General features: G+C 35.6%; 1 protein-coding gene and 1 pseudogene across 7 annotated transcripts in view; one reads left to right on the forward strand and one right to left on the reverse strand.

The window, feature by feature from the left end:
- Positions 1–16,206, reverse strand: part of ERCC6 (ERCC excision repair 6, chromatin remodeling factor) — a 72,388-nt gene that overhangs the window by 32,842 nt on the left and 23,340 nt on the right. For 3 of the 7 annotated variants that reach the window (XM_039872356.1, XM_039872357.1, XM_039872355.1), the window contains exons 6-7: positions 10,738–10,866; positions 5,281–5,439 (exon numbers count right to left, since the gene is read on the reverse strand). The exons of 1 other annotated variant lie outside the window; for it this stretch is intronic. In XM_039872356.1, the coding sequence (XP_039728290.1) occupies positions 5,281–5,439; positions 10,738–10,866 (288 nt within the window). The remainder of the gene's footprint in view (positions 1–5,280; positions 5,440–10,737; positions 10,867–16,206) is intronic. 3 more of the 7 variants (XM_039872360.1, XM_039872359.1, XM_039872358.1) reach the window with 2 other exon arrangements.
- LOC120610127 (uncharacterized) lies at positions 14,439–14,557 on the forward strand (annotated as a pseudogene).

Here is a 16,206-nt window from a genome sequence, read left to right on the forward strand (position 1 = left end):
TGTGAACATTTAACCCAATTTGAGGCCAGGTTTTATTTACTTGCAGTCAAAATATCCTGATATGCTGTGTCCACTGCAGATACCTGACTGAATCTACACCATCCTGCCTATCTCTTCCCTCCTGTTACAATGAAATAAATGTCTCTTCTCTTGTCTAAGATCATTTCCTTTGCCTTGCTGTTAGCTTGTACCCCACCACAGTAATGCTCCCAATACTGTAGCTGCTTCATGTGCAGTCTTGCCGGGAGTTGGGTGCCAGTCGGTACATAAGATGGATATTAAGCAAGTCAAACTAACTTTGGGAATCTCTTCACCTATACTCAGCTCGTACTATAAAAGGCAACTGAAAGGCAAGATTGGCTAAGGACACTGCAGACCTACACGGCCTATCTCTCACTTATTCTAGAGCGGTCACTGGCACTTTTTAAACTGTCATTTTCCCCTTCCCCAACTTTTTTTGGCCCAACATGGATATTGAATATCTGAAGTTAGATACACATTGCACACACTTCCTCATGCTATTTCATTAATTACCATAGTTTCAACTACTCCCTGTACACTGATGATGCCAAATCTAGGTCTCCAACCCAGATCTTTTTCCTGAACTCCAAAGTACCATACGCTTGGATGTCTGTCAGCTGGTATCTCCACTTAGATGTCCCCATGGTACCACACATCATCGTCCTCCCATCTTGCCCTCTTCCCATGTCTCCTAATCCAGAGGAAATAACTGTCACCTATACTCCATGTGCCCAAGTTGGAGATCCAGGCCTCATCCTTGGTCTGCCCCTCCTGTTCTCCATCATATCCAACCTATTAAGTTCATGTTACGTCTACTTCCTAAATCCTTCTCAAAGCCATCCTGTCTCTCCATTTACACTGTCGATACTCCAGTTCTGGCCACATCTCTTACCTGGGTTACTACACTTTCGAGCATGATCATTTCGAAAAAGCAAAATCTGAATGCTTCATCCTTTGCTTAAAAAAGCCTTTTGATGTTTGCCCACTGTTCTTGGGACATTCTAAACACCTTAACCTGGCCTATGAGACCACAGGATCTGACTACTGCTCACCTCTTTAGCCTCGCCTCTCACTGTCCCCACCCCAACACCTGCCCCTGAAGTTCAGTCCTCCTCCACCTGCCGGCACTGTCTGCAGTTGCTACAAAGTACATAACCCTGACCTCTCGCCCTTAGTCTTGTTCCTTCTTACCCATTTATCTTAGCTACCATTTATTTCTCCTTCAGACCTCAGCTTCTTCTATAGAGTGTTCACTGTCCCTTTCTCTCTAGATGGGCTAAGGACCCTTCCTCAGTGCAAGCACACCAATTGGAACCCCATACTAACCCTATCATGACACATATCACCCTTATTGTAACTGTGTGTTAGATCTTTCTTAAGCTCCTTGCAAGTTCAGATATCCTTTTCTTCAAATTACCTCAATGTCTAACCCACAAGAGGTAATTAATAAAGACTGGTTTTATTAAATTAAAACATATTATTAAAGGTTGCAAGAAAATATACTGAAATATTAAAAGAGACTATTTCTGAGTTAGGGGATCATAGGTGGTTTTTATTTTCTTGCTACACCTCAATAAATTATTCCTGAACTTAAAAAATTTATAAATTAGAGTAAATCATAGAATGCTTAAAACATTAAAAATAATCTTCTGTACAACTGAAAAATACCTTGTAGTCCTAACAGAAAAACAAGCCATAATTAAGTGAGGCTTACCCTTACTCTAATGTGACAAAATGCCTCCATCTACTTTTAAATCCTCTCAGACTCCAGCTAGTCACTGTCCATGTCCCTCTACTCCCTAGAAGGGGCTCAGACTACAGAAGCCAGAGGCTGCAAAAGCCTCTGACACTTCCCACAGAATTCCCAAGCCCTGCTCTGCTCTTTAACAAGGACTCGTCCTGTGCAGGCTTCTAAGACAATATTCCTTTCTAAAAGGATTAAATGCACCAGCTTCTTTATATTCTCCAAGGAGTACAAAAGAGAGTTATCATCAATAAGCACTTAGCAGAGATTAGGAAGCAACCAATCAAAACCTGTCTAAAATAGTTAAAAACAAATTCACTTTCGAATAAGTATAAATACATACATATACTTTTATCTGTTATATAACATTTTTTCCCCCTTTTTATGACATGCTTTCTGCAAACTGCTACAATGGTGAGTCATACTTTGTCATGTAAGGCCAATATTTTATTCTGGCTGAACATCTATATGGCATTATTATGCCCTTTCAATTCTGCCATTTTCCCTCTAATAAAAGACTATGGAGGTTTTCACGCTGAGTGGAAATCTAGGAGCAGACCTACATTGTTCCTGGACCACAGGAGAGGCAATCAAATCCATTAACAGTCGCATCAACTGAACCACCCTTTTCCAACCCTCAATACTGGTGAGAGAGCTTTAGAAATGGCTAAATGTACTAAAGTAATTAGCTTCAATGACCAACTGGCTACAATTCCTTTCATCTTTGATTATCATTGATGATCTAATGAATTTAAGACAAGCCAACAGTTCCAGGGTCAAATATTTCTTCTACCTGCAGGATGGAAATCTACTATTCATAGCCTAGAACTTACCAGGAATTACAAAGTAAAATATTTACCTTTGAACTAATTTAACTTTTTCAGGCCATTTATATGTAATTAAGAGTTTATGAAATGACATCCAAGACTTTAAAAGTATTAACTGAAGTTTGAAAGATAAATAATTTATTTCCTCTGCATCATAAAATTGGGGAGGGGGGCTTATTATTATTATATCAATGGTAAAGTGAAAAGAAGGATAGTGTGTACATTATGAACTGGGAACACAATCAGTATAGATTTTTATTAACCTCATGTAATATGCTTCTCCCTCTTAAAAATAAACACACGCAAAACACATTAAAAAAAAAAAAAAAAAACAATAACAACAACAACAAACCTTCTTTTACCATGACGTTTCTTCTTGGTATCTCAGAGACTTACAGAAATTTTAATAATCATGGATCTTAAAATTGCAACACTAAGACCATCTCAAATTTTGACCCAAAAATCTATAGTTTGCAAGAGTTCAGAGGAAATGTACACAGCCAATGAAGCAATGCCGGCTCATAGCACTTGACTATTCAATTTCATTTGAACTTCATCTGAGTATTTGTCTATTTTTCTTCAGGACATAGAGGAAAACTCCAAGTTCACTGAGCTTCAGGGGAAGGACATGTTATAAACTTAACAGAAAAATGTTACACAATTTGCTCTGGTACATGGAAGTGGAGGGGACCAAGCTCCTCAGTACATCTCTATTCATAAAGAGCCCAGTTGTTTGGTTGATATATAACCACATTCTGGGAAGCCACTTCTACCAAGACTATTTTAATGAAGACAATCTGGGCTACAGTCCAACATGCCACACTATTTCATTATAGAAAAGAGGATATGAGCATTGATAGTTAATTGATTACAGCTGCTGCTCATTATTAGCCCTGACTTCACTCGTAGCAGGATTGTCACTACTCAAGAGAGCATGTTTTAATTTTTAGATCAAAACTACACTGCGAGGATGACTTTAGGTTTCCTAGGCCCAGAGTATTAGATTACACACAAGTTTCATGATAATAATAATAAGAAGAAAAGAGATGGGAAATAAGAAAATCCCAGAAATCATTTAAGGAAGGAAAGACAGTCCTAGAAACTATCTGGGGCATCTTGAGACATTCTCATTATGAAAAAAACCCAAGTAGAGTTATAGAGCCAAGCTAACCAAACAGCTTATTTAGAACAGAAAAAGCATTTTTACAAATGCTAAAGGACAGTCACAGAAAAGAAAACACTAAACGCCCATCTTCAATTTTGACTTTTCCCTTGGGCTAGAATGTTTCCAAGTGTTTCCAGGCAAAATGTAATAGAATTCTAATATTTGAAGAAACACCTCGACTTCAATACAACTTTCTTGTATTAACAATATCAATATTTAGTATTTTAAAATCTTCAAATGTTTTGTCCCCTTCTTACATTTATATAAATATTTCTAAAATATTCTAAAATTTTAAATACTCTTCATGAAGTGGTGATATGTTAAATTAATGAAAAAACAAGGAATAAAAACAAAGCACTGAACTCTAAATATTGGAAAAAAGTTCTTCACTCAATAGTTTATGATTCGTAATTGACTCTCTACTAAGAATTTCTCTGCCGATCAACCAGAAAGTAGCATAGGAACCTCAGTAGTCACTGGCTTCAGGCACACAGGTACCATTTTAAAGGTGTCTCCAAATCATATCTAGTGAGTGTAGAAAGTTCCTAAGGAACAATTATCTGGTAAACATCTTGCTGTTATTCATTAGAAACACCTATTGGAATCTAAAAAGCTCTCAGATTAACTGGGTTCAAGATTAAATAGTCTGCATAATTTACCTAGCATTATTTTTACCAATAGTGATTTACATAAAGAAAAATTATAGCTTAAATATGGAAACAGTCACTGTCCTGATTTCAAAATAAAGCATTTCAGTCCTATCATATTGAATTAACACAGTTTAAATGCTTTCAGAGGTTAAGTACTTTCAGAGTACTAAAGCTTTAACAGTTTAAATTGCTAAAGAGAAGAAAAATTAAAATCTAAACATAGTTTTCTATAATTTTAGTCATTCAGGCTTTGGCTTAGAATTTACATAAAAATCTTAAAGATTAGGAGAGGGAGTGGAAGGCATAGTGAACAGACAAGTAATTTCATTTAAAAAAAGCTCTATCTATAAATGTTTATGCATACTGATTATACAAGAAATTCAGGAGAATGGCTTCTCCTAAGCTCCAACTTTCCCCATGAATAGACTTTGTATTTACTGTAATACTCACCTGGTCTCCTGCCAGAACAAATATTTTAATATAAAATTTAATAAATGGAACTAAAAGTATTATGTCTAATTTAAAATTCCATATTGTGTAAACTATTGATATTAACATAATTGAGTTTGTAAACAATCCATTTGTAGACGCTAACCTTAGACACTGTATTGACCCAAAATATCTAGTGGGGCTCATCTGCAAAATGAAGCATCAATGCCTGGAATTCATTAAAAGTGTTACATGTTTAATTCTCCTGCCCTACAGCTCCATTGTCTCGTAAAAATTTTCCTTTGATGTCCCCCACTAAAAGAATTAAAGGAATATTGTAATTGAAATGTCATCAATAATTCACAAGACCCTCCTCCACAGCAATACATCTGATGAAATATTAATTGAGCTCCACAGACTGACAGTCTACAGAGGAGCACTTGCCTGTAATTTGAACCACGAGTCCTGATCTTGCTGTAGCTCAGACCTGCCAAGAAGGCAATTATCTGGATGGTCTTGCCCAATCCCATTTCGTCTCCCAGAATTCCTCCTGCCTGCTGGCAGTGCAATTCCCATAGCCACCTAACACCTGTCTGCTGGTACCTACAACAACAAATACCAACAAGAAAAAGAAAATGGCAAACGGTGGATAAAACAGATCATAACAGAAAGTACTTATGAATTAATCATTTGGTTTGGTTCTAGTACCAGTCAGAGAAACATGCCGGATGTGTGTTTTACATGAGTATTATATTTATAAAGTCATACATTTTTGATTACCTAGGCATAAAATCACAATTTTTTTTTTTTTTTACAGAATGTTAACACATTTCTAATTAAACTGATAGATGGGGTAATTAGGGACTATTTCATTTCTTTTTCAACATTAAAAACAGCTTGGTAAACAAGCATAAACTTATTATCTTTTATTTAGTGTCTTTCTGGAAAAAAATCTCAAATATTTTGTTTTTTAAGTTCCAATAATTTCTCTATTAAAAAGGGGGCATGACTAGCATCAAAAAGCAGGACAGAGAATACCACCACTTACAGCATATACTGTTGAAAAGTCATTTGATAATCATATTGTCTTTTTATAGAAAAAATTAAATTATATTTTAAGGCCCTAAACAGTTCTGAATAATAGGGCTGCTCACAAAAATAGCACATAACAGATGATTCTGCCATATTATTAACAGATGCAAAAAAGTAGTTTAAAGACTCAACAACATAAAGGGCTTTTTAATATTTTAAAGAAGAACTTGATTCAGGGATTTTTCATAGATACAAAAATATCAGAATTATTAAAATTTTAAATAAATGGTACAGGTCAAAGAGAAATAACATAGTACCCTCTATAAAAAAAAAAAAAGAAGTTGGCATTTTCCTTTCTCCATCAATGGCATGTTTAATCTATAATCTAAAAATGAAGTTTTAAAAGGGAGTAATACAAAAAGAATTTTTGAGAGTGAAATAAAGATTTAACATCATTGAATGGTATAAAGATTATATGCCAATATAAAAAAAAATCTAAAGCAGAAAACACTTAAGTTAAAAGACAACGAAATCAAAGGATTTTTTTTTTCAAAGAAAATACCAAGACTCATGATCCTCCCACCTTAAAAACAAAGTGGTTATGGTTTTATTGCCCAAATGTTTACCATCTATTTGGTACATGGTATTTCTAACCTAAAATCTCATTATGAAGTTCAGTCCTTGTTGAACTAGTTTTATTTAATCTTTTCTCAATAAATGTCATAATTAACTTTCCCCAGTATTTTGCAATCAATTCCAAAAGTCTAACTCTAGCTGTTGCATTATTATCTACCATATAAAAAAAACTTTGAGAATTTTGCTGCTTACTAAGCTTGCTAATTATAATATACACTTTGAATACAAACACTAGACAAGATGATTAAAATTCAAAATACAGTAAGTATAGTAGAAAGATCATTTAATTTGAGAAGAAGAAAAGGTTCTATTAACACGTGGTATATGACCAGAGAATAAAGGCTACCACTTAAGAAGCCTACTGCCAGGGAGGCACCAGGCCAGGCAGTTTGGATACAGCCTCAAAACCACCCTGCAGGGAGATGATCAGCCCATCTGGTAGTTAGAAAATACAGGCACAGAGAGGTTAAGTAATTTGCCAAGGGTCACACTGCTAGAAAAAAATAACCAAAAGTGAAATCCAGAACCTCTGATTCCAAACCACTTTAGAGATAATCCTGACCAATGGTGAAGATTGGAAGAACTACTCAGGGGGTTATTTTGCTCCCTAGAAGACATCTGCCAATACCTACTGTTGTTACAACTGGGAAAAGTACTATTGTCATCTAGTGGTAGAGGCCAGAGATGCTAATCTACATCCCACAATGCACAGGAATAGTCCCTACAACGAAGAATAATCCAGCCCAAAATATCAGTTGGGCTGAAGATGAGAAATCCAGATGTAAAATCAAAGCTGGTTCTGAACTGGCTACACTAGACTAATCTCAGCTTTGGAAAAAGACGTATTCGAAAAACTCTCCAAAAAATGATGTATGGTAGTCTCCCCTTATCAGTAGTTTCGCTTTCCGCAGTTTCAATTACTTGCAGTCAACCACAGTCTGAAAATATTCAATGGAAAGTCCCAGATATAAACAATCTATAAGTTTTAAATTGCACATCATATTCTGAGTAGTGTGATGAAATTTTGAGCCTTCCTAGTCCGTCTTACCTAGGATGTGGATCATCCCTTTGTCCAGCGTATCCACACTGTATACACTCCCTACCTTTTACTCAGTAGTTCTCTCAGTTATCAAATTCACTGTATTACAGTACTTGTGTTCAAATAACCCTTCCTTTACTCAATAATGGCCCCAAAGCACAAGAGTACTCATGCTGGCAATTCAAATATGTCAAAGAGAAGCAGTATGTGATTCCCTTAAATGAGAAAGTGAAAGTTTGGTACCATCCATGGTTTCAGGTATCTACTGGGGGTCCCGGAATATATCCCCCTAGGATAAGGGAGGACTACTGTACAGTTTCCAGAATTGCTAAATTTTAGTTAGTGGACCTCGTTTTACTGAAGTACAGAACAACTCTGGAAACAGCTCCTCTGGAAAGAGCAGGGACCAAAAGTTCCCAAAGTTCATTTAGTATTTAACTACTCTGCACTGCCTCCATCCAACACCTCTCTTTGTTTGGGGCCAATCAACGTAAAGTGAGAAGAATCTGGAGAGGAGCAATGGAGAAATCATGAAAGAAATAAGAAATGGTGACCAGTATGGTATCCCAAAAGGAATTTGGGAGGGAGTTAAGATATCTGAATTCTATGTAACCCAGGAGAGGCAGTAACAGTGTGCTACGTGTTATCTTGTCTAGAAATGTAATCTCCAAGGGTGCTCAAATAGCATATGATTATGTGTTTATAAGATGATGATTAACCTGAAGAAATGACTTAAGAAAAAATATCTACTAGGCAGTCTCTTAAGTAACATCACTACATGGAAATCTCCCCAAACAACTGGGGACATTGTACAAAGATAGCAAAAAGAGGCTCTTTCTTTCCATAAAGGCCCTCGGACTGCACCAGCACACTGGCTGGTAGGCTGGATGAGGATTTAGGGAGTCTGGGTTCTAGTCCAGCAGTGCCACTAACTGACAAGTTTTGTTGCCTTAATTTCCTAATAATAAACACTAAAACAATTATATACTTTAAACGAAAGCAGGTTATTGAATTCAGTTTTCAAAACCTTTGAAAAGCATATAAAAATTATACTTTAGGAAAATTTAAAGATTTTTATAAACTTGTATAATATTAAAGAAATCAGTATACTTTGCTTTCCCCTTGAGACTAAAGCATCACAAAATAACCACAGATAATTGGTATATCTTGGCATTGTCACACTAACCCAAGACTGCATTTACTAGTGTGGCTAAAAGTAAGGTCAAAGGAGTGAACTCTGTCATTTGATTGCTAAATTATACAGATGAATGCATTTGCTGGGCATACTTTCAAAAGGGAATTTTAAAAGTTAAACATGATCTTGTAGAAAATAGCACTTAAATGGATAATTGTACCTTCTGACTCCCTTGTGTACAACAATATCCTGTTAATTTAATTCCACAGAGTGCGGTAAATATAGTAAAAAATATAACTACAGCTTAAAATTAAATTGGCCTGGCAAAAACTTAATCATAAAAGAAAAATGGAGACTATCAATCCTATTATTTACATATATATAGTAGAAGAAAAGAAACATAAGTTTTATAACATTTATGAAATGTTTAAAATCCAATTTTTGAGAGATAAAAGATGAAAACAAAATACTTTCCAGGAATGTGCGATTAAGATAAATTAAAAAAAAAAATGTGTTTACATTAACTACAATAAGGTTAATAGTCAATACACTGAATCATATATACTTTTAGTAAGCAAAGTCTGGTTGTAACTATGAAAGTTCTTTGCTAGAAAATCTCACATTTAAAAAAAAATATACATTCAACTTGAGTCTTGAGGATATTTGCCAAATCACTTATTACACATGTAGAAGTATCCTGTTTTTGATAAATCAATTTAATCTATAATTTGGGTATTGCTTTTGCTAGTACAACACTGATATTATTTTGCCTGTTTCTTAATAAGCAATCACTTTAGAGAAGATTAAAAGAGTTGCCAATAAATGTTGTCTTTATTTACCTTTTCGTAGTTAATTTTCATTTGGGAAAAGCAATAAACAAAAGAGCCACCACTCCAAACTATAAAATATCTACAAAAATTACTGGAGAGATTCAGATATGAATTTCTTTACAGTTCCTCTGTCCAGTTATGGCAACCCAATCAAGATTTAGCTTTCCTATATGTTTAGGACTTAGCTTTCCTGTATGTTTAGTGGAATAAAATAACTACTCCCTGACCTTTTCCCCCCAACTCTGAGAAAAATTAAAACTAGTATAAAAGCTCTTTGAGAGGAAATATAAAAAACATGCTATTTTTAAATAGACTTCTTGTGCAAGTTAAAGGCATGCCAACAGCTGAATCTATGAAGGAGATTAAACATAACCATCTCAAAGAAATTTGCATCCTGCACTCAAGTGATGATACGAGAGACAAAAAGAAGTTATTTAATGGTTTAACTTCCTATACGCATTGAGGAAGCCTCCCTAAAGTACCTTGTTAAGTAAGTCCCAGGAGTGATGAGATTGAAAATGTGCCTCAGTATTTACATTCATCATGGGAGACTTGCCTGGGCCTTGTAGGCTAATAGGCATGCATCTATCACACAGCATCTGGTTATCTATAACATTGGGCCACCTCACATATGAAACAAAGTCAGTTTCAAATAGCAGCTTAATCCTGAAGGTGTTTGCCTATATCTTCTCTTTTGATATTAGAACAACATCTGGATAAAATATTCAGATGCACATTTGGTCGGCTCAAAGTATTATACTCTTAGGTATAACACAGGGCACTCAGAAAATAATCTCGACAGTTTTTTATTTCCACAAAGAAGTAAAAAAAAACTCCTCAATATTGATTTTAATATACAACTTTTCTTAACCTAAAAAATGAGAAGTTTGGTTCCTTGAAATTATTAAGAACAAAAAAAAAACTCAATGTAGATGGCTTTTAAATGTGTTGCTTTTAGTCTGCTGAGACAGGTCTATTATAGATTCACCAGTTTACAAATATACCCAATGCACATTTTAGTCAATTTATTATCATCTAATTTTAATGAACAGCGTGTGGCTAAAATTTTATTTGACAGTATCTGTATTTGCAATAAATTGCTGCAAGTACCTTAAGGGTCCACAGGTAACTACTGTGTAATTCCTAAAATATTAATTTGTACACAATGGCTTGATGATAGATACAAAGGAAAGAACACAGATATAAAGGAAAGAATACATGGCACGTACTTAAAGAGCTTTTTGAACAGAAAACCTGGAATTTTAAAACCTTCATTAAATTCAGCATCACTTTCCTCAGAATCATCTTCGAGCTTCAGACACTTCTCTTTGTCCTGCAGTCTCAGTTTATTCCATCTCCTACCATGAAAATAAAAATCATATTTCTATTATTTTGGTTACAAGACAGATTAAAATAGAAAGTTCTAGATGATGTACAGGAAAAAACAGGCAAATTAGAATGGTCTTTCAGCTTTCTGCTGTCAACATTACCCAAAACACTGATATTCAAAGAAGAAAAACAATTCTCTTTTCCTTCTTTTTCATTTCAGTTGTTCTTATTTGAATTATTATAGCTGTGCTAGAAATATTTTTGTAAGGCCCCATTTCATTATCAAAACTACTTGCTTCTCTTCTGGCATGCCCTAAGGAAAATTTTCTCTGCTAAGTTTCTAAGATATATGAACTTAATTCTAGAAAAGATTCAATGAAAATTTCAATTTAACTAAGTATCTCCAAAATGGCAATATAACAAAAAATATATCTTATTTATAATTACTATTTCTGTGCTAAAGATATGATAGTCATAGTATAAACAGCACAGTATCTTGAACACAAAGCAAATTTTTTTGTCAAAATTACTATATATTAGATTCACATATTGATAACTTAATTGGGGGGGAGGGCATCAACAACATAAAAGCAGTGATAATTATATCAGTGAGAAAAAAAATGTATTCACTAAATAAAACCTGTTATAAATTTAATAATATGATGCTTTTTCAGATACAAAATAAAATATACATTTATATTTCTGAAGGCTTATGTCACAAATGTATAACAGAAAAAAAGTCTAAAGATCTGAAAGTCTTAGTAATACACCAAGGTTGTTGGAAAGGTAGAGCCATTTAGTCAGACTAATTCTGCATCTATATAACTATAATAGACACTGGTGTCATGAGTTTAAAAAAAAGAAAAAAAGAAAAAAGTCAATAGCCTTATATTCTATTCACTTCCAAAATAAAAGGATGACTTTTTTCAGTGTGCATGCTGAATTTCACAAAATGGTGGAAATACCTTTGAAATACAAGCTCAAAAGAAGGGAATGAGAACAGCAATATATAAGAAGGCATTTATCTGCCACTCATTATGCAAGAATAGTAATGTGTGAGAGAAAGCAAAGGAGAAAATGGAAGGATAATATTGCACACACTGCCTAGTTAGAGGAATGGTATGTTTTCCAGTATTAATTACCGAAGCAGCACAGAGGCCAAACACAGAGTGACAGGCAACTCCATCCAAGGAGCTGATGGAGGACCTTGAAGCACATCTTCTGATAAATTCTTGCCTTGCTAAAAATTTCAACTCTTCAAAGTAACAAAATGAAGAGTTAGCTGAAGTTTAATCATAACCAGTAAGGAAGAACTAGTTGGTGACTTGAAACTGCTTCTCAGTGTACTAAAAGAACCTATAAATAAGCACTGTTGGTAATTTCCAGAGGATGGCAAATGGAAGAGGCAGAATAGGGCCAAATCTAAGGAAATAGCTATCATATAACTATAAGGTTTAATATGTGATAGTCTTTTTATGTAAAAAAATTAATGACCTTTTTGTGTTTAACTTCTAAAGGCAATCTCTTCCTCTTTTTTTATTTTTCTTCCTTAAAAATCATCTCCATGCAATTGACGAAATGAGGTACCTCTAGGTGGCTGTAACAGTCTTTGCTATTCTTCTGAGTTTCCAACTACCTACAAATTTAGTTACGTGCAATAGCATACAGCAAAAGTTCTCAACCAGGGGCAAACTGGCCATCTTCTATTCTCCCTCACCCCTACCCCAGGGTAATCTGACAACGTCATAACATAATTGATTGTTATAACTGCTGGGGGAGGGGAGATATACTACTAGTATCTAGCAGGTGAAGGCCAGGGTTGCTGCTAAGCATCCTATCATGTACAAGACAGTCCTCCATAATAAAATGTTATCTGGTCTCAAATGTCAATAATGCCAAGGCTGAGAAACACTGGCATGTAAGTATCCCTAACTACTGAAACTTAGAAATCAAAATGATGTATACACATTTTCCTGATGTGTGCATATGTATGTATATGTGTATGTGTACATATATACGTATCTGAATTCTTGCTACTATCTGAAATTTAGCAAGCAAGAAATTTCAGATGAGAAATTCCTCAATATCCAAACTCTTACTATGAAGAGCTCAGAACCAAACATCTGTATAACAAAAGATACCTGTATTTAGCGTATCTGTGGACAATAAAAATTTGAGAAAAATAAAAAAACTAGCACAGCCACTTAAAAATACTTCATTTTGCAACTACTCAAAGATAAGATTACAGGAAGAAAAGCAAAACCACCAGAAGATTCTGGCTTTTGAAGTTTGGCACAACAGGTCATTAAATATTTTACATATGACAGGATCACATACTAAACTTCATTGACAGATAGTAGCTATTTCCTTAGACTTAGCCAGTAAATCCTTGTGGCTGTTAAATTTCCCACCGCATCGCTGCATCAACAGGGTTTCGGCTTCTTCCTTCTCCCTCCCTCCTAAAATAAACAGGCATCATGTCACCACAGAACACACAGCATCTAGGAAACCACATAAGCCACTACATAAATGATTGCATTTCAGTGTCTTCCGCTTCATAAAGAAAGATGAAAAAGACAAACATTTATTCAGTTTGGCTAAAGGATGACTAACAGTGGTGGGGAAAAATCATTATCACCTACAAGTATTTGTATCATTGTGAAGACAAATCATCCCAGTACATATTAAAGACGGAAAATACCAGTTATAAAACCTGCATATGTGTCTCAGGCTAAGAGATTGCTCTGGTATACAAAGCAGCAATTCCTCACATGACTTGTAGCAAAAATAGACCTGACCATCTAACTAGTGCCCACTTAAGCAGAGCAGCACTGAGTGCTGATTGACAAGAACAACGTGGCACACTGGGGAGGTAAAGGAAAGCCAGATTCATTTGAATTCTGAGAGAAAAAGTTGCCTTTCCCATCCTAGATGCCATCAAGGGTCTTATGCTCTATTTAGGCTGCTTGTCCTACAGCCTGACAGGCTGGGCGATCCATTTTGCCAGCAGATATAAAGGGGGATTCTATGCTATGAATAAACTGGGTTTGACATATGTAAGCACAGCCCAAGCATAAAAGCCTGGACTCAAGTGGTGTGGAATCAAATCCTGACTGCCATTTATTAGCTCCTTAACCCAAGGCAAGTAATTTAACCTCTTTAGCGTGTAAGTTTCCTCAACTGTGAGATAGGGAGAACAACAGCATATACTTAACTGGATTTTGGGAAGGATTAAATGAGGTGTCACCTGTAAAGCTCTCCTTAGCACGAACCTAGAATAAGTGCTAAATTGATTAATGTACTATAAATAATCCTACCTATATGTGTGAAATCCTCACACAATCCTGAGGCAGGAACTATTACTGTGTTCACTTACAGAGGAGGAAAAGAAGGCAATAGATAGTCTAGTAAAATTACATGTGAAAATGCAATGCACCACAAAGTTTGACAGAACTCTCTGAACATGTATATTTGAACAAAAACTGGGCTAGTTTATCAAATGAATGCTCAGTAAATTATTACAAATAGCATGATCACCATGAATAAAGACACCTAGCCATCAGAAGGTATCTGCTGAAATATCTCAACTAAAAAAATTCTAGTCTACGACCATGCTACCTTGAACAAGCCCAATCCTGTCTGATCTAGGAAGCTAAGCAGGGTCGGGCCTGGTTAGTACTTGGATGGGAGACCACCTAGCAAGACCAGGTGCTGCAGGCGTAAAAAATAAAAAAAAAAGGGATTGTAAACTGACAAGGTCCTTGCAATCTGTGAGGTCAACCAAGGGTTGCCTCACTTAAAAAAAAAAAAAAAGTTAAAAAAAATTCTAATAGATTTGTAAACAATAAACTGTCCTGAAGTATGGCTTTTATACAATGTAACAAAAAAAAATAGACACAGAATGACTTAAAATTGGTTGTGGGCAGGAAAAAATAAGATCTGGGCCCAAGGGATCTGAAATTGTAAAAGTCAGAAATGGCTCCAAAATGTCTAAATTTTGTTATTTCAACAAATAAGCTAGATAACTAATTTTAAAAGTAGAAGAAGGCAGTAAGTAATCCAATATTTACATTTTTGGAAAAGAAATTTTTCCTGTTTTCTATCCTCTCATTTTTAAAAATCCACACATGTAATAGTCACAGCTGCAGCCACATAAAACCAAGCAGGCATGGAGTTTCTGGCAGTGTCTCTAACTCTTCACACAACTACCATAGCCTGCTGTTGACTCTACTGGCAGCCACTTAGAAGAGAACCTAGTAATAAACATAAACTTTAATTCCAATCAGATGCAGGCAGAGAAAACACTCCCTGGCTCCTCTACATTCATGCAGGAATGAGAACCTGGCCCAGGCTGTAGAGCCTGGGGTTGATATTACAGTAATGATCTACCAGAAGCAACTGGGACTCAGAACCAGACTGCTAGCAACACGGCACAATATAACCAGTTGAACTGCACCAGGTACAACACTTCCTCCAGTTGTAACCTATTGGAGTACCTTATCAATGGAATCCTAACAATACACCTGAGATCTAGTTGCCACCATTTAATCTGTTTAATTAAATTTAATTAAATCAACAGCCACTAGTTCATTTATTTTCAAAACAGAATTTCAAGCATGTCGAGTATGTTCAACATACATAAGTGGAAAAACACAGCTAGCTGCCCTGTATGTCATATCTTGTGGCTTCTTCATCTCTAGGCATTCCTGTATGGCTCCAACCACCCTCTCACCAACATATACACATCCACACGTTCCATGAATCTCTGAGACCCCCCACCCAAGCAGTGCTTTGAGAGAAGGAAGCCTTCTTGATAAGCCAGTTAGACATATTGTCCTCTAGGTGCCTTCCCAACCCCATGGCACCTCAGGCACACCTGATGTCTCTACTAGAACGCTCATCAAGTGTTAGCGTCTTTTGAAATCTGTATCTGTCTCTCTCGGAACTGGGAGCCACTTGAGATTAGAGACTCTCTTGTCATTTATATATCCCTAGAGACTAGTATAATGCCCATTTCACCACAGACACTCAATGAATGGTGAATGAATGAATGAATGAGGTTCTGATTTGAGCTAAGGACAAGTAGAACATCAGCAACTGAGAAGCATGGCTTGAAAATGGTCAAAGTGGGTCATTTGGAAATGGGTTCAAGAAACTTTCTACTCTATCTCATTTACAGCCTACTTCCTGCTATATTTCCCACTCCTCCTACAGATACAACTTTGAGGTACTACTGGCTATGTCCACTGGAGAAACACGGTTAAGGTTAACTACAAAGAATCTGCCATGGCAAAGGGCAAATACAAAGTCGCAGAAATTCTTAATTTCGATTTTTATAAAAAAAAAATTTTTATGTTGAATATAAAAAT

This window comes from Pteropus medius, unplaced genomic scaffold (genome assembly GCF_902729225.1).
Source record: "Pteropus medius unplaced genomic scaffold, Ma_sr-lr_union100, whole genome shotgun sequence".
Taxonomy (NCBI): domain Eukaryota; kingdom Metazoa; phylum Chordata; class Mammalia; order Chiroptera; family Pteropodidae; genus Pteropus; species Pteropus medius.